Below are 20,050 nucleotides of genomic sequence, written 5' to 3' on the forward strand. Positions count from 1 at the left end.
ATTAGAAATTGGGAGATCCTGAGTTCTAATCCCGGCTTAGACTTGAAGCCACCTGGGCTTAGAAGTAAACAAATTTTTCGGAGTTTTTGTCTTGTCTTTTTTTCCCCTTGCATCATTCAAATTATATTTTCGTCACACTTTGAAGTAATCTTTCACAATGTTCTCAGTTGTTATTCTTTTTCCCCAGAAAGATTACTTCAGACTGTAACAAAAATATAATTTGAATGATGCAAGAAAAAAAAGACAAGACAGAAAATCACAGAAATTTAAATAAATAATCTCTTGTTGGGAGATGGTCAGGCTGCTTCTCCTAGAACAGTGGTGGCAAACCTTTTAGAGACCGAGTTCCCAAAAACTGCCCCCTCCCCACCCGCTCTGCCCACTGCACCATCCGAGCCCCACCTGCCCGCCTGCAGGGCCACCCACCGCCTCCATGGCCCGTCTCAGCAGATTACCCAGGTGGCCCTGCAGCCACGCCCTCCACCTGCACCCCACAGTCCCTGCTGCTTGGCTGCCATATCCTTGGCTGCGCTATTCTGCACAAGCCGTGCCCGGGGGCAATTCTCCTCGGGGGGGGGGGGTTGCTGGTGAGGAGGGGGCCGCGGGGAGGTGGGGCTGGGGTGATGGTACACGTGCCATAGAGAGGGCTCTGAATGCTGCCTCTGGCACGCGTGCCATAGGTTCGCCACCACTGTCCTAGAAGAAGCTATTTAATTTTTCTTCTTCAATTGTCTTCTTAGGCTCTTGAGTGGATCCATGATAATGGCGAGTTTTATTTATCCACGCACACTTCCACTGGCTCTAGTATCCAGCATACTCAAGAGCTCTTGAAAGAACATGAAGAATTCCAGATAACTGCAAAGGTAAATGAAATCCTGTACATATTTAGGTTTTCTGTTATATCCCCATATCTTCAAAAAGATACCAATTTGGGCCCCAGTTTGGAAAAGGTGGGTTAAATCCATCTCCCATGCCATATGGTGATTGTGCAACCCTTACTATTAATTGTGATAAATCTAATTTGTTGCATTTGGGACCTATTATATTTGTAGAATATTGTAAGAGATTAGCATTTATAGTTTGCATTGAGTCTATAAAATACTTGGGTTTACTCCTCTTCTAATGTTTGTCACAATATGTTGAATTAAATATGTATAAATGTATAGATATAATTTCAACAAGTACAACTTCATGGTCAAAACTCCCAGGTCTTTTAGTAAGATTAATGATATTAAATTGAATATTACATTGAAATTCGTGTGTATTTCAGAAGACTTTCATTGTCAATTCCCATTGTCTTTTATATAAATCGATAGGTTAATCAAAAATGTCTTAGGAAAGCTAAAACATTGCAGTTACCTTGTGAAGATGATGACTTTAACTAACTATATTTTCAACGATACCGTTGAGTCTTTATGCTTACATCTATATGCTTCTGGGATAAGACTTACTGTGATTTCCTCTTTGGGGCCATTTGTAAAGCAGATGTGTAACACCTTTGAAACCTTGGATGAAGTTATGACATCTTAAATCAGGATTTTTGTTTCCTGCTTTGAAAGTTGCTAGGCATATTTGGTTATTGATAGATAAGCACATGAGAATTTGTTACAGTGGTATAATTCAAATCTGAAAATAATGGGGAAGATGTGTTACTGAAGTGCTTAGGCACTGTATGGTCTCCAAAGAATAACAGAGTTGGAAGAGATCTTGGAGATCATCTAGTCCAATCCACTGCTTGAGCAGGAGCATCTATACCAGTGGTTCTCAACCTTTCTAATGCCGCGACCCCATAATACAGTTCCCCATGTTGTGGTGACCCCCAACCACTTATACATCACCGGGTGCCAGGGGCGTGGCCAAAGAAAAGGGGGAAAAAATGGCAGACAGCCTTGTTTGGCGACCCCCGTGAAATGGTCGTTCGACTCCAAATGGGATCCTGACTCACAGGTTGAGAACCACTGATCTATACCACTTCAGACAAATGGCTGTCCAGTCTCTTCTTGAAAGCCTCCAGTGATGGGGTACCCACAACTTCTGAAGGCAAGCTATTGCACTGGTTTCTCAATCAAGATTTCCTGTTACAAAATGTGAAATATACTTACGATATCAGGATTTAAAAATGAAAATAACAGAAAGTATTATTTCTAATTTATTACCCTTAAAGTATGTTTTAAAGGGGTGGACATTAAATCTGTTATGTTGGTGATGTAAGAAATTTGAAAGTTCTTTAATCCTTCAGATTTTGTCTTATTCTATGATATAGCTTTATTTTGGTTTCAAATTAATAAATATATTAACATAACTTAGGGAAGAAATATTAGATTTAAGGATCTCAGTGTGATGCTGAATTATATTCCTAAAAGATAGGATTTGTCAAAGAGCTTTGGCTTTATCAGGCTTGGGGTATACCAAAGAGGATAATCCTATATAACTGGAAAGAGTGTAAGAGGATGAATTTGTTATCTATTTTTTAAAAGTCGTTGTGCTCTAAAAATGAGAAGAAGATACATGTTGTATTATCCAGGTTTGATGACAAGCTCAATGAGTGAATTAATTCAATGTAGATCTTTATACTTATATAGATATTATCTTTTCCATTCCAATTGTTGGAGTTTGTGATTTGTTTTGTTTTGCTTTTCAAGTTATGTTTAGTTAATTTAACCATTATAATTTATTTAGGGTTTTTTTAAAATTGTATTTTATTATTCAGTGCAGAATATTTTATTTTGCATTGTACTATTTTAGCAGTTTAGAAAATTGATAGGTGTTGGCCTGCTTGGATCATAGTTTCTAATAAATGAGAAGTTAACCTAGCTGATTATAAGCTTTTGGCCTTGAAAATATCAGTATTTGTTTAATTCATGCATACCCAAAAGGAAAAAAAAAGTCCAATGCCTAAAAAAAATGTTTTTGTGGCTAAAATAAAATACACGTTTGGTTTTAAAAACATGACATCCCAAATATATTTATTTCATTATTGAATAGCAATACTGAAATAATGTCAGCGAAGTATCAGTTACATACCTGAGGAATTCTGTAATCCAAGTGGAAATCATTTGCCTTTTTCTACTGCTTTGAGAAGCTGTGGTAGAATCTGATATATCACTATTTGCTTTTCATTGGTTAGTATTAAATTCCTCTATGCACCACTTAATGGTTTTGAGAAAGTGTACGTTGATGAATAGGCTTGAATTATGGAAAGTTCTAGAGAAATTTGGTTTTGAATGTTGGCTGTTCAGTGGCAAGAAGAGTGATATATAAGAGTAAAGCATAAGTGAGCATTAAAGAATGCTCAGCTAACACCAAGGAGGAAAAAGTCAAAATATGTGATGTCCACTTGGTTATTTAGTATAGGTTTGGTGTGACATTAGATGTCGGTTGGTTGGAATTGTGAACACATATGTATTTTCATATGTGAATGTTGCCTATTACAGCCTGGATGATTTGCAGCAAATTTTAGATACAGCAAGGATAATGGATCTGAAAATTGATGATTGGAGACCAGAGTTATTGTGATTGACAGAGAAAATAGATGGAGAAATTTTAAGACTAACAAATGTTACTAGAAAGGTGGTGGATAGTATAGATTTATTTAAAAGGATTCATGAAACATGAACATGTCAAGAAAAACATAAAAGTAAGTTGAATGCAGTGGAGGTGAGATACTTAAATGTATGTGCTAAAATAAGAAAAGAAAGGGTCCAGAATGTAGGGGTGCTAATTGTATATTGATTAAATGTCCATATTGAATAAATGGTTGGCATGAGATAAATACATTGAGATGATTTATGAAGGTGGGAAATGGGTCTAGACCAGTGTTTCCCAAACTTGACAATTTTAAGGCATGAGGACTTCAACTCCCAGAATTCCACAGCCAGCAAGTTTGGGAAACACTGGTCTAGACGAAAAGGAAGAATGAGAAAGTTGGAATTAACTGGAATTGATGCAATCCTGAAAAAGAGAAAGAAGAATTTAAAGAACAAATGTCAGTATATGAAATTACAGTTCATCGCATAGTCAATTAGATGTTGAGCTGGATTTGGCAATTTTGTCCACCCATTGAGTCCTTACTGAGGATCTCAGATGGGCAGAGGTGGATCTTTATGGTGTAACAGATAGTGTCACAGAATGAAAGCTGTTCCAAGTAAAGCTGGCTTTTGCAATTGACTGGTAGTGAATTTGTCAATGTCAATGGTGTTCAAGTGATGCTCCAGTGGTTTGGGGATTGCATCCAAGGCACCTATTACTATTGGTACTACCTTTGCTTTCTTTTGCCACAGTCATTCTATTTCTATTTGCAGATCTTTGAATTATTGTTTATTATTGTTGTTGTTTATTGTTTTGTTTATTTGTTATGTTTGTTGTTATTTAAACCTGCATATCACTTGACTGATAATGACGCCTGGAGGCTCACAACAATCAAAGAAATTATAATACAATCAATAAAAATAAAGATAAAAGATGGCAAATGTGTTGAAAAAGGGGGTCTCACTTTCCTTCGCCAAAGGCCTGGGTGAAAAACCAAATCTTCACAGTCTTCATGGCTTTACTAAACAACAGCAGAGTGAGAACTACCAAGATCTCAGGAGAAACCATGTTCCAGAGGGTAGGCGCTGCTACAGGGAAGGCATGCTTCCAGGGTCCAGAACCCAGAGCCTGCCAGCATGGAATGATTGGTAAAGACAGAAAAGCATAGATCTGCACAGAGAATGTTGGTGTTGTAAAACTAGCGTTAGCTATGCTTCCTTTTCTTTTTTATCTCATGACTTTCATTCCTTCTGTTCATTGCTTTTTTCTGCATCTGCAGAACCATCCCATGCTCTAATCTAGTGGTTCTCAACCTGTGGGTCGGGACCCCATTTGGGGTCGAACCATTTCACGGGGGTCGCCAAACAACGCAGTCCGCCATTTTTTCCCCTTTTCCTTAGCTGTGCTACTCCCTTTTATTCTATTGGCTTTTGAAAGCCAATAGAATAGACCCTCTTGAATAGAGTCTAATTCTATTGGCTTTCAAAAGCCCATAGGAATTGTCCAGGCTGTCTCTGCCCTGCTGAGCCCGCCAAAAGTCCCATTCTGCAAACGGTGCTGCACCAGTTGAATAGTCCTCGACTTACGACCGGTTGAGTAGTTCTCGACTTATGACCGGTTGGGGGGTCGCGGCATTAAAAAGGTTGAGAACCACTGCTCTAATCAGAATGCTCAGGGCATTTTTATAATAAAATGAAATAAATAAAAGACTCCTGCCACTCTATAAGTAGGTCAGATTTTTTTTTTCAGTGTAATATTAATCAGACTTCTTTTCTGCTAGCATTCATTGGATCATCAATCTTATTTGGAGAGATACATCCCAACCAAATCTGTGATACTATGTTTTTACATCCATACTGTAGGGGAAAATAGGATTATTAATCTTACATTAGTCTTCGAACACCGTACTGTATACTTATTATCAAACTCTCTGCTACTATAAAGACTGAAGCTATATAACATGTGATATTATAAATTGGGTTTTCAGCGTAATGAGGCATATTTCTCCAAACTTGTCCTTCTGGATGCTTAGGTAATCCCCAGACACAGTAGTAGTGCCAATGCATGAGGCTATCCTAAATCAATTCAGTCTTCAGGTCCTTACTTTGCAGAACCCTAAAAGCTAGAAATGTAAAAAATGTTATAGTGATCCTGATAATTCTGCTCCAGTACCAAAAAGCTGTTAGCATGGAAACAGAATATTATCTTCTATTTATAGCATGAAAAAGCTGTTATTCATTAGAGGCATTGAATGTCCGCTCTTCTTACCGCCTTCCCATCTTTCATGTATCCTATAGCAAACCAAAGAGAGGGTGAAGTTGTTGATACAGCTAGCTGATGGCTTTTGTGAAAAGGGGCATGCCCACGCAGCAGAGATTAAAAAATGTGTCACAGCAGTGGACAAGAGATACAGAGACTTCTCTCTGCGTATGGAAAAATACAGGACCTCTTTAGAGAAGGCTCTAGGAATTTCTTCAGATTCCAATAAATCGGTGAGTGTTGTATTTTTTTATTATTTATTTATTTTTGCTTAAAGAAATGTGGAATGTCTTTCTATCTGGCTTTCTATCTTGGTAAACCCCTTTTGTGTTTGTTTCTCCTTGTCTTCTCTAATTTTGATGTCATCTTCCCTTCCTTGATTCAGAGTAAAAGCTTACAACTGGATATAATCCCAGCCAGTGTTCCTGGGTCAGAGGTGAAGCTGAGAGATGCTGCTCATGAACTTAATGAGGAAAAGAGGAAGTCTGCCCGCAGGAAAGAGTAAATCATTTGTTTCCTCCTAGCATGATGCATGTTTATCCATGCTTTGAACTTGTCTGTAATTTTTATCTATTTAGTTAGGTGCTTGTGCATTCCTAGTTCCAGCCAACCTATCATTAATACATCACTAAAACATTCTTTTTACATTTATGTAAATTATGTACATTAAACAATCCAGAAAAAAATAACACATGCTAGTCTTGGTCCATATCAAAGTATACAATATTTCATGTTTTCCTCTCCCACCCACCCAACCCCACTGCCTTTTCCATTTGTCCATTTCCACTTCTCAGCAATGGCCACATAAGTTAAAAAGAAAATGAGAATCTGGATTTTAAGTTGTGCTTTGCTATTTCATAAGTCCAAGGCAAGGCTTTTTAAAATAGGCTGATCTCTTGAATGTCCAAAAAAGAATCTAGCATATTTTTTCTAAGATTCAGCAACAAATAAGAATGAGCAAATGTACCCTTCTTTTAATGACAATCTGTCGTTTTATTCATTATTGTTATTGCTACCTTTAGCCATTACTTAAAGCAGAGATTAAATTAGAGGGCAGAATACTTCCAAGGTGAGACTTAATATTTACTTATGCAAAAGCAATATTAAATCATTTTTATTACCATTCTATAGTCCATATTTTTTCTAGTTGTAGTTCTCATGCACTCTATGCTCTTGAGCTCATCAAATATATTTCATTATATAAAATCCTTGCCATGTATCTAACTCTTGTTTAGAATGATGTATGATAAAATGAGTAATCTAAAGTTGTCTCTCTTGTGCTTGGAAAGGTTCATCATGGCTGAGCTTATCCAGACAGAGAAGGCTTATGTAAGAGATCTCCGGGAATGTATGGATGTAAGTTCTTGTTTCCAAGTTAAATGGGGGTTATCAAATAGATTTTTTTTCATTGTCATATTGTATGATCTGTAACCATAGAGCTAAATTGTGCAATGCTGTATCAGAAGTAGGGGTGTTAGTCAATTAAATCAAGAATTGCCAGTGCTGGCTTGATCGGCTTCTTGTTTTGTTTTTTAAACATCCTATGTTAATTGAACAGAGACAATAGCATATGTGTTGATTTTCAGGCACAATGAATTGGTTGCTGCTTTTGTTAAGCTTTTACTGTTTTGTTAGAGGGATAATGTTCTATTATTGCTTCCATTGCTGTATTGCACATTCGAGAACTGGCTTATTCTCTCTCTGAACCGAAACTCCTCTCTTCTGTATTTCAGGGTCTGACTTTAAACTGTTACTTTTTCATTGACATATTGCACTTGTTAGGATGTCATGATTGTAAAACCAAAAAGTGATATTATAAAAACCTCAAAAAATTTGACATTTTATAAAGATCAATATGATTTTGCAAATATTAGTTTGGGGATGGTTGTACCTAGAGAATTGTTAAACCAAATACATTTCCCCCCCTCCTTTTTTTGCTTCTTTTTTTTTTTTACCAGACATATCTCTGGGAAATAACAAGTGGTGTTGAAGAGATCCCACCAGGTATTGTCAACAAGGAGCACATCATTTTTGGAAACATGCAGGAGATCTATGAATTCCATAACAAGTGAGTGAAGAGAGTCACCCATGACTCTACTGTTAGGAAAAAAACAATGATTTAATGTCTTCTGATATATTAAATGAATATATCATTTTATTTTGCTATTGCAGACTTTAGGTTCAAGGAGTGGAGTTTGACAATTTTCAGATTAGTTGAGTAGATCTTAAAATGGACTTGCTTTATTCTGGTCTGAAAATTTCATGGAAATAGGTTGATCTAGGTTGTTCAGCCATCCAGAAAATAAGTTGTTTGGTTTTGCTCCACAATACATAAACTGATAAATAGAACACATCAGCTTTTATCTGTGAGATGACTGATAATGCTAGATAGCATCTGAGAATAGCGTTAAAGCCTTAATTCAGGCTTAGTAGATCACATAATTTGAATTCAGGATTTATTTGAATTTTCTCACTCACTACAAACACATAAAAATTATTCTGTGCTGTCTCCTGCACTAAATCTCCTTCCCTTAGTAAGGATCCCTATTTTGATATATGTCTTTTCTCTGTTAATATTTGTGGAGTCTAAACTTTTCTGTGAATAAGTAACAGATGCAAAATCTATTACAGCCAGCCTGCAAGCATAGGAGGTACATTACTTTGTTTGCAAGAGCCTTGCTTAATACATAATTGTATCTGCATAGAGTGCAAGATGGGAAAAAGCAATTTTCTTGCCCTCTGAAGCCCCCAACTGTTGGACAGTCATCTCCTTTGAATTTGTCTCACTAGTACATGTGAACATTAGATAGTCAAAATCTCCTTGTGTGAAAAATGGCTATACACTACATATATTGCCCAATGGTTACTGTTAGAATCATGGCTACATCAGTTTTCAAGATGTGATGTAATTTTATTTTTATATTATAACTATTGTATGGAAAAGATGTCTAGGCATAAAACAAATCAGTGAGTGCCCAACCACATCTTAAGTCATTAGAACAGGGAAGAAAGGGTAGACTGATTTTGTGGAGCTGCTGATTGTAGCAGAATAAAGAGCCAGCAAATAGTTTTTTGTAATTCTTCTCTAGACAAAGAGAGGATTGAGATCACCCACAAGTGCTCCAGGCAGTTGTTCCTTACCAGGAGATCCCAAGGCACTAGTCTACAATAGATTTAGAACTCTGGGAGATGAGGGCCCCAATAACCATCTTGCTCAAACTGTTTTTGAAAGGACTCTGGGTTTGCATACTTTCTTTTCTAAACACTTTTGGAAATTGCTTATTAACTGCTTTCTATCTATTGGGAATCTTTGGACATACAGGTTTTACAGCACTGGATGTAATGGAATATAGTAGGCTGGATTCCAAGGAGGGAGAGGATGCATTCCGGAGGAATGCGAAACAATTCAGTCCAGATATTTTGTGTGAAAGAGTGAAGATAGCCCCTCCCTAATGGTTCTCAGAGTACATGGTAGATACAAATAGTAGAGTACTTATTTTTTTTAATTGGATACTAGAGGGAACTAAAAGGAATTAAAGATTACATTCAAAAGAGAAGACTAGTCAAATTCAGGTTACAAATATAGAATGAAGTAAAATATTTTGACATTACTCATATTGAAAATAACTTTTAAACAAGGGACCCAGAAATTAATTTTGAGAAGGTCTGCCTCTATAATAGACTGTTTAAAAGACATTAAAGAAGAAGAACAAGTTTTACCTGACATGATTGAGATTTGAAAGTGAATTTAAAAATGACATTTCTTTAAACAGTATATTCCTGAAAGAGCTGGAGAAATATGAGCAGTTACCTGAAGATGTTGGTCATTGCTTTGTTACCTGGGTAAGATACTGGTCATTTGTTACCTTTCACTTTACTAACTAATCAATTGTATTTTGAGTTGTGATCATCCACACTTGAAAAATAACACTGTGGCCTAATAGAAGAGATTTGCGGTGTAAATACAAGTAGATCACAACTGAGCTCAACATTTCTATGGCTAAGTGAGACATTTGTAAAGTGAATTTTGGCCCATTTTATGACCTTTCTTGCCACAGTTGTTTAAATGAATCAGTGCAATTGTTAAGTTAGTAATAAGGTTGTTAAGTGAATCTGGCTTCCCCATTGACTTTGCTGGTCACAAAAGGTTATCACATGACCCCAGGACACTGCAACCGTCATAAATATGAGTCAGTTGCCAAACATCTGAATTCTGATCACATGACCATGGGGATGTTGCAATGATCATAAGTGTGAAAAACCATTGCAAATCACTTTTTTCAGTGCCATTATAACTTTGAACAGTCACTATTGTAAGTCGAGGACTACCTGTACAATAGGGCTCTTCAGCTCAGAAAAGAGACCGCCATTCTAACTGGTGAATATAGAAACGTACCTTTGAGTTATGGGAGATGAATAGGCATCCTGTCAGTTTCATGTAATATTAAGCAGCTGTACTTCAAACTGTGGGATGTAATATTAACATGAATTTAAAGCATCCCATGACTAATCCTTAAAATGTATTGTTGCAAAAGATGTTTAATAGGCAAGCTATTTCTTAGACATCATTTATAATTATTATTCAGTATCTGAACACATGCATCTTGGGAGGCCTGGTTGAATCAGTTTACAATCTGACTAATATATAACATTTCTTGCCTTTTGTAATAGTTTTCCTTCTTGAATGCCAGTTTCTTTATCCAACAGATTTAAACTCAAATAATTCTTAAATAGCCAAGTTTCCACCAGATGGAGCTTTTTACAAATCATTTCAATCTTTTTTTCTTTGCAGGCAGATAAGTTCCAAATGTATGTGACTTACTGCAAAAACAAACCAGACTCAACTCAGCTAATTTTAGAGCATGCAGGAGCATATTTTGATGTAAGTACAGGATTGTAGTGCTTCATTTACACCACCTGACCTCTGAAAGTATATTTATGTATATAGCACACATACATGCACATGGTGAGAATTCAGCATTGGCTTTGAAAGGATGTAGATGCAAGTTTGACATGAACCCTATTCAAAGAGCATCCCACAGATCTTTTCATCACAGTGAAGAAAGCTTAAACTTGGCAGGATTTAGTTTCATTCTAGTTCTTGACACTCACTATGTTAAAACTTCTATTTGTGACATCATGATGACATCAGAATGACCTGATTTTATTCTAGTTATCTCAGGTCAGTTTGGCTATCAGGTGTATTTGTGTATGTTCTTCATTTCACTGTTCCTGTTAAAAGATAGGTTTATATTGACATGCCCCAGGAAGAATTTAGTTCTGAAAACCTGCTTCCAGGACTTTTTTTTTTTTTCAAAAAAGAAAAGATACAGTGAAAGATGTAAGGTAAGACTGTCAACTATCAGTTATTGACACTGAACGAAACCAATAATGTAATACATTGTGTTTTGTAAATCTTTAAATAATAATGGAGGGAGAGAAAGTTATAACTGCAATTCCTTTTATTGGATCTGGAGGGCCTCTTTTAAGAAAGAAATTATCTTTGAATCAATAAACAGTTCTTATGTTGGCATACAGCTTTCTTAGTCCAGAGCTAATCCAGCCAGTTTTATCACCGATGCCTATTTAAAGACACATTCAGAACCCCTCTGAATAAAATATTTATCTTGCAAAATCCTAAAATGCTATTTTGGAATTCAGAATTAAGTCTGAACAGCAATCAAAATATTTTTTCATATATCGGAGTATTCAACAATTGTAAAAGAGTATATCTTTGCTCATTCTCAGTAGTCTTTATTTCACTTTGTCAGGAGAAGTATTATTGACATTATTTATCTATTTATTTAGCAAATTTATATAGCCACCCTCTCAGAAATATGACTGCAGGCAGCACAAAACAGTTAAAAACAAATATAAACAACTCTAAAAACTCAAGACTATTGCTCTGGAGTGCTATTTTTGCGCTTCAGAAATGTTGTTTTAAAGTACTGAAGCCAAATGAAATGGGGATGTGATTTTTCCCCAGAGCAGTTTATATCAAAATGCTAGATAATACTAAAATCCAAAAGAAAAGCAAAACAAGATTAATAGAATTTAAAGCAGAATTCTTCACACTGATAGAAATTGGAGCAGGTACACCTGCCATAATTATATATATTATGTCTATGTCAGTGATGGCGAACCTTTTAGAGACTGAGTGCCCAAACTGCACCCCAAAAACCACTTATTTATCACCAGGTGCCAGGTGGGTGTGGCCCACTGGGTGGGTGTGGCCAAGGTGGGCATGGTCACCTCAATATTGCTCATGGGGAGGGACACCTGTGGGGCCGGGCAGGGTTGGGGGAGATCCAGGGGTCTCTGGCAGGTGGGGCGGTGGGCAGGAGGCTCATCCTGCAGGGTGAAGCGAGGCAGGGTGGGGGTGCCATTGTCGCAAGGCAAGGCAGGGGCCAGGGCGGCTATTGCCTGACACCATCAGCCCCCACACACAGAGACCAGCAAGTGCATGGGGGCCGACAGTGTCTGTCAGTTGCCACAGCCTGCTGGCCCCTCAACTGACACACTCTGGAGCTCCACAACCCACCGCCAGCAGTTCAGAGAAGCCGCCTCTGAGCTGGATGGCCAGCCGACAGCTGAGGAGATGATGCAGTGGGTTGTGCCAGGGAAAAGGAGATCATGTGAAGCCAGGAGGTATGGGACGGGGGGGGGGAGGGAAACCAGCCATGCTGGGATGCATCCGGCCACATGGGACCTCGGTGAGTTAGTGGGCGGCTGGTTGAAGAGGGATGGTTGCCATCTCCAGGGCATGGCACACGTGCCCACAGAGAGGGCTCTGAGTGCCGCCTCTGGCACGCATGCCATAGGTTTGCCACCACTGGTCTATGTAGTGATGTTGATTTTTCATGTTGTGTTAATATTTCACAACATGCCAGTGTAAACTACCCTTCTGATATTCTAATAAATGACATACTTATATTAACAAAATATGGAAGAAGTTTATAAATGTGCATAACCACCATTGGACTCAGCTGGGTTCTTAATAAATATTCAGCAAAAATGAATAACTTGAATAATCCATGGTTTCAGATGTTGTTGAGCTAGAATTTCCTCGAGGCCTGGCTGGCATGTCTAGTGGTGAAATGATTTTCACAGTTTTTATATATAGGTCAAGCATAAATATACATTATGCTAATTGATGAGGAACATGATGAAAAATTTATCTGCAAATTTTCTGACTTATTTATACTTGGTTTTGAAATGTTTAACCTGTGTTGCAGGAAATACAACAGCGGCATGGCTTAGCCAATTCAATTTCATCTTACCTTATCAAACCAGTTCAACGGATAACAAAATACCAACTTCTTCTAAAGGTGAGTGTCAATATGGCCTTCATTTATGTAGCTGGATATCTTTTTTTACGCTGAAAATATGCTTTTTGAAAAATACAGTTTTATTAGGCTAAAGCTAAATAGAAGAACTCTTTATGAGTGACCCAACATACATGATGCTAGCTTAGTTTGGTATAAAAAGTACCCTAAAAGAACTATTTGGAGATCATTATGGGGAAAAAATAAAAGATAGCCTAAGAACCTCTGGTGAGATCTGGTGACATCTAATGCTGTATACTGTATGAATTGAGCCTGATTTCATGTGTGATTTCTAAACCAACCATCTGTAAGAACCTGGTAGATTACTTTTTTTAGATGCTACTGCACTTGATCTTATCAGGTCTTTTTAAACTTAACTGGGATTCACAGTTGAGGGGAGATTTGTTATTGTTAGCTGTGAAGTCATGTCCGACCCATCACGATCCCATGGACAATGTTCCTCCAGGCCTTCCTGTCCTCTATCATCTTTTGGAGTCCATTTAAGCTCACACCTATTGCTTCAGTGACTCCATCCAGCCACCTCATTCTCTGTCATCCCCTTCTTCTATTGCCCTCAATCTTTCGAGGGGAGATTAAGATTATGATAAATGATTAGCTAGAATAGGATAAAATGAGTCTCATAGTGGGGAAAGTTCCTGAAGATCCTAATCCTATATACTACAGCAGCTGATGGTTCTAGAATTCAGAGATTATCTCAAGACATTTGGTGGCTTAGAATCATGTGGGAGCAGGCAATCATTGAAATAGCTGTCTAATTCTACATCATTTAGAATTCTAAAATTGAGAGTGAGGAACTTCAAATAATGAAGCAGAGTATCTGATCCCTTTCGCTGAGATTTTCAACCCAGGCATGGGACTGAAACTGTATTACTGTAGCTGCTCTTGTGAACGAGACCTAAATCTGAGAAAGATCCTGCTTAGTTTGGATCTTTCAGTGGCATTTCATACATGGACTATGATATCCTTATGAACTGTTTATGAGAGTTAGTAGTGGAGGACACTGTTTTGAATTAGTTCCCCTCTTATCTGAGCAGATAGTCTCAGTCAGTACTAATAAGGGATGAGTCTTTGGCCACTATTATAATAGGTACCACAGGATCTGGGTTCTTTCTATCTTGTATATCATCTACATGAAATATTTGGGCAAGGTCATTTATCAGTTCGGAGTGAGTTGTCATCGCTATGTTGATGATAAAGGAGATGCAGAGGATATTCTTATACAGTATTTGGTTGCAGTAAGGGCCTGGATGGGATGAAACCAATTTAAATTGAATTTTAACGAGATGGAATTGCCAGAATTTTTTATATACTACAGTAGCCCCTATGCTGGCTTTCAATAGGATTGTATAGGCTTTCCCCCGGATGCATGCCTTCTTTATGAGCAACTGGTAGCTTGGGCAGCCTTTGCCCTTCTCCAACTGATGCCAGTTATAACCTTTTTGGAAGCAAGAAACGCTGATGCCCTTGCTTTCTTCAGAGTCAACTGCTACAAAACACTGCACTTGGAACTGTCTTTGAAGATTACCCAGATTGTGTGCAAAAGCTGTTTTAAACAGCTGTTTCAAACTACAGTATTCCATTTGGGCTTTTGGACTTTGAAAAACCTATCACATCCTGAGCAACAGTTAGAATCTGAATCATAATATTCTCTCCCAGTCACATCAACTTTCAGAAGCAACATATCTGTAGATACGATCATGGCGTGAATGGCAAAGACTTTAAGGTCTTTATTTATTTGCGTTTTGGCCTAATCCTTGACTTCCTTTTCATATGTTTTGGCTTTGTGTAATGAAGCTGCATAGCCCCAAACCCAACTCCTATTATTTAAGATCAAGAAACTGAAAAAAAAACAACCATGTTTAAATGAACATGTATCTGCTAGGCACACACTCTTACATTTCATGAATTAACTCTTGTTAATAGTTTCTCTTATTTCCATTTCCCTCTATATTTAATTAAATTTAAAATGTTGCCTACTCTATCTTTCCTTTACCTACAAGTATGCAGCCAGCAAAAAAAAAAAATGACTTTATGCAGCGTAGTATTTCTGCACACTACAATGAATTGTCAAGGGACCAAAAAGCCTATTAAAAGCCACTAAAGGAAGCTTAACAGATGGTAGAATTTCCCAGCCAGCCTCTAGCTTATAGTTAGGTAGCGAACTGGAATATGAGAGGTATGTAGAGTATGAAGAACTGGTATCAGTGCCCTTCCAATCTGATGAAGTATGTAATATAGTACAAGCTCAACAGTTCATACCAGCCTTAATCAAATACATTTCAGCCTACTACTAGCCACTGTGCACATTGTTTCTCAACCTTGGTAACTTTGCTTTGCTTTGTTCTTTCTTTTACATCATTTCGTACATAGCTCCAACAGTATACAGGTGCTTGAGTCTCCACTGCTTATTTATATGGACCCTCTACCATTGGTTAAGCTACCTTTAATTGCTTTTAATAGGCTTGCAAAGCGAAGTTTTCAGTGCCTTGATTTGGAGAAATCCAGCAGGATTGGGCAAGTCTTCTCTCAGAGAAAATGATCTTTAAAAAAAAAAAGTATATTTAGTTCAAGTCCTATTATTTCCCTAGTGTCTGGGAAATAATAACACACTGGAATAAGGCACTAACATCTAACATAATTTGTGTTTTTAAAGATTATTTTAGGTTTATGGGCCTTCTCAGAAAATAAGTTCTGTATACTAATCTGCCCACGAAGAAGAAGAAAAAGATAAATGATATGGCAGAGAGCATCATTAAGCTAAAGAAGATTGGTGCAATATTGCCAGTTTTGTTACTGGCAAATGGGGTTTACTTTCTTGGATAGCATCCATTTTATGAGGGCATTTTGAAGATGCCTTCAAGACTTCAGAGGATTAAGTTGTGGTTTGGCTAATGACTTCAATCATCCCATTTAATTTCTCTGAATGCAATTTCTCTATATGCAAGGTAGATCAGATAACTAAGTATTTACTATGATATAACCCCCACCCTTCATGTTCCTTTGTGTGATGTCACAGTATAAGTCTGAAAGAGTAGAACTTGTGCCATGTGGTCACAATGGCCATCTTGATCTTTTGGTATCATTGTAGTTGGAAACAGACACATATATCCTAAACACCTCAAGTTAGAATATTGGTATCTTATTAAAAGACTGCAAATGGTAGCTTAGGTAGCTAAGATTTAATAAAAATAAAATATTGAATAGTAATGTGACACCTTTACAGGAGCTACTCACCTGCTGTGAAGAGGGTAAAGGTGAGATTAAAGATGGCTTAGAAGTTATGCTTAGTGTGCCAAAGCGAGCCAATGACGCTATGCATCTCAGTATGCTGGAAGGTAAGATTCATGATTATTTCTTTTCTGTATATTCTTTTACCTCTAAGGAATTTTCAAAAGCTTGTTTAAAGTAGGCTGATATAAAACCATTTCTTAATTTCCTGACAAATCTTCTGGTTTTTTTTTTCTTCTGTAACCTTAGAATTATGATTGTTCTAAATAAAAAAAAGTAATTGCGGGGTACTTGCTTATAATCATGTTCTGTTTACAGGTATTTGAAACCAAATCTGTTGTGTCATTTAGTCATGGCTACTGTTTTTTAATATTCTTTTTTGATCAATGGAGAAGAATGCAGCTAGTCAGCCTCTTGTAATTGTTCCTGTGGTAAAGTTATTAACAGCAAATCTGCTCTAAAAGTCACCCAGATTTGGACAATCTTCCTTTTAGAACGGGTGTCAAAACTGGTGACCCGTGAGTCATGCCAAAACTGCGCTCACCTCATTGCTGGCAATGGAAAAAAAGTTGCGATATGTCGTGACATGCCAAGTGACATTGCGAGTTTGACACCCCTGTTTTAGAACTGCTACCAAATAAATAAAATATGAAATAATTTGAAGAGTCCTGTTCAGACAGAGCAGGAAATATGTAGGTCTGCAAATTTATGTATTTGTCACCAGAAAAAGAATAGTAAAAGCGGTCTCGCCATTCTAATCTTGATTCAACTCTAGATATTTTTGTCATTTGATTGCCTGTTGAAAGATCATTAAATGTTTACAATTTTTTTTAAAAAGCCTTTAATTCAATATTTAATTGCCTCTTGAAAAGCTGGTTAGACAGTGAAATATTATATTACTTATGCTGTCATATATACATTAATGGCATGTTACATTTAAGAAAAATAAAGATGTTTTTAACAGAAGGGGTACAGGTAATCCTCAATTTATAACAGTTTCCCAAAATATAAATATTGCTTAAATGTTAACAGGTTAGTATCTAATAGCTAACTAATTAAAGACCCATGCTGGTACAGTGATTAGAATGTAGTATTGCAGTCTAACTCTGCTCACACTGCCAGGAGTTCGATTCCTCCTGCTCAAAGTTGACTCAGCCTTCCATCCTTCTGAGGTTGGTAAAATGAGGACCCAGACTGTTGGGGGCAACTACTTAGCTTCATACCTTCAACTTTTGTTTGCTTCCTAATCACTCCCCCACCCTTTGGAATGCTCTACTTACTGTCTTAAACATATTGAAAGCAATTTCACTCAAGGCTGGGAACCGTGGGCACAATACACAGAGCCTACTCTCTTGAAAAGGCTTTCTCTCCAATCTCTCTGCTCTGCAAAGGGGGGGGGGGAATTAGGTAAAGGAGAGATGACCAACAGAAATTGCTTGCTTTTTTCCTCCCCTCTCCCTGCAGAGCAGAGAAATTGGAGAAAAAGAGAATAATTTAAGCTGTTTGCATAGTGCACTTATGTTTCCCAGACCTGTTCTTGCCAGCATGATTACATTGCTTTTGATGTATAGAAGAGCAGACAACTTACTTTCTTGCAATTGCTTTTTTTCCAATCTGTCCACGCTGTGAGGAAAAAAAGAAAACCTGTCCCAAATGTAATGATAATTACTTGACTGTGACTGATCCTGCAAAGGTCATAAAGTTATTTTTTTCCAGCACCATCATAATTTTGAATGATTGCTGAATGAATGGTCATGAACAGTCAATCTCTAAAGGAGTTATTGATGATGTAAACCTTATATACTTTTACTAAAGAACAACTTCCAGCGCTTACATTTCTAAAGTCTTTCTGGAACAGTGATAAAAAAATCTATTATAAGAAAATGAACTACGTTTTATCATACACCCATGTCTCTTTCTCTCTCTTCCTTTCTTCTTTCCTTGAATTCCTCCAACTTGCCTCCTAGGTTTTGATGAGAACATTGAATCTCAGGGAGAACTCATCCTTCAGGAATCTTTCCAAGTGTGGGATCCAAAAACTCTCATCCGGAAAGGGCGTGAAAGACATCTCTTTCTTTTTGAGATGTCACTTGTCTTTAGTAAAGAAGTGAAAGACTCGAGTGGAAGAAGTAAATACATCTACAAGAGCAAATTGTTTGTAAGTTACTATTACACTGGAAAAAAAGCAAAACCAAATCTATTTGCTAGCAACTTGCAGTATGCTCAAATGCTGCAAAATGGAGTTAATTGCTCACAGATTTTTCTTAAAAGACCTCCAATTTGTAAATTCATACGTATATTATTGAACATAGCATTTTTTTATATAACTGCAAAAGAAACTGGTAGCCCTTTTACATAAGGAATAGATTCTGAAATATTTTGAAAAATGTTCTCTTAAGCAGATATTTTAGCATTATTCTTTCATCATGAAGCAGATCTGCAGTAAAAAAGAATATTTCAAGGGTATATATTGCTAGTCATTCCAATTTGCATGAAAGCTTTTGATTAGTACAGTAAAATAAGTTTGGTTGATCCTAACTCAGGATTTGAAATACTGACAAAGTTATTCTTTTGAATCATGTAAGCCAGCCAGGAAATAATAACTGCTTATTACCACACAACTGCTTATTATGTACTTTGACTTTTGTTGAAACATTTTTGGTGATTAAGAGGTAACTGATTTTTAAAACCCATTAAAAATGTGTTTTCATGTTACAAAATTTTTCCCACAACTAACAACTAATACTTCTTCCTTTAATTTTCAGACTTCTGAGCTGGGTGTCACAGAGCATGTAGAAGGTGATCCCTGTAAATTTGCACTGTGGGTTGGAAGAACTCCTACTTCAGACAACAAAATTGTGCTAAAGGTAATTGATATTCATACTCCTAAGCAGAGGGGCAGCCTCTGACTGTTCAAAGCATGGAGTTCAACCTTTTGACAGGGCCATTATTGTTTTTGTCTTAATTTGAAGACTATTTTTGAAGGTATAAACAAAGAAACTGCCCCTGAAAATTGTCCATTTTAAAATCGAATTTTAATAGTACAATCTCAGAATGCTGGAAGCTACTTATAGCTTGAATGCTGAGGGCTCCCATCCTTGGTATTAAATGCCTTTTGGTTTATAGGTAATCCTTGACTTACAACTATTCATTTAGTGACCCTTTGAAGTTACAACGGCGCTGAAAAAAAAGTGCCCTAATTTTTCACACTTAACAGCCATTGCAGCATCTCCATTATCATGTGATCAAAATTCAGACAACCATGTATATATATATATATATGACCGTTGCCGTGTCCCTGGATCATGTGATCATTTTTTGCAACCTTCTGACAAGCAAAGTCAATGGGGGACTGTGTTGCTAACTTAAGAACGGCAGTGATTCACTTTATAGTTTACAGTTACAGCAAGAAAAGTCATAAAATGGGGCAAAACTCATTTAACAATTGATTTGCTTAGCAACAGAAATTTTGGGCTCAATTGTGGTCATAAGTCAAGGACTATCTGTAATAGAATGTCATTTTTAAACAGACAGATGGCTGTTTAAAATGATACCCAAAGTTCAAAGCAACATTCAGGTCTTGAAGACCAAAGTTGCAAACAGCAAGACATGACACTTCTTGTGAATAGTGTGTCATCCTAGCAACTCATACAAACTTTGTGGAAGTAAGTGTGCCAAGAAACTGGAAG

The 20,050-nt window shown here is 37.1% G+C and overlaps 1 protein-coding gene across 4 annotated transcripts in view; it reads left to right on the forward strand.

Annotated features, from left to right (window-relative positions):
* The window catches only part of LOC120314724 (triple functional domain protein), a 166,192-nt gene that overhangs the window by 71,398 nt on the left and 74,744 nt on the right, over positions 1-20,050 (forward strand). For all 4 annotated transcript variants that reach the window (XM_039358107.1, XM_039358108.1, XM_039358110.1 and 1 more), the window contains exons 20-30: positions 741-863; positions 5,826-6,020; positions 6,173-6,288; positions 7,077-7,143; positions 7,746-7,855; positions 9,561-9,630; positions 10,580-10,669; positions 13,023-13,115; positions 16,357-16,468; positions 18,329-18,519; positions 19,127-19,228. In XM_039358107.1, coding sequence (XP_039214041.1) covers positions 741-863; positions 5,826-6,020; positions 6,173-6,288; positions 7,077-7,143; positions 7,746-7,855; positions 9,561-9,630; positions 10,580-10,669; positions 13,023-13,115; positions 16,357-16,468; positions 18,329-18,519; positions 19,127-19,228 — 1,269 coding nt within the window. The remainder of the gene's footprint in view (positions 1-740; positions 864-5,825; positions 6,021-6,172; positions 6,289-7,076; positions 7,144-7,745; positions 7,856-9,560; positions 9,631-10,579; positions 10,670-13,022; positions 13,116-16,356; positions 16,469-18,328; positions 18,520-19,126; positions 19,229-20,050) is intronic.

This window comes from Crotalus tigris, unplaced genomic scaffold, assembly GCF_016545835.1.
Source record: "Crotalus tigris isolate CLP2741 ecotype Arizona unplaced genomic scaffold, ASM1654583v1 scf7180000018998.211855, whole genome shotgun sequence".
NCBI lineage: Eukaryota > Metazoa > Chordata > Lepidosauria > Squamata > Viperidae > Crotalus > Crotalus tigris.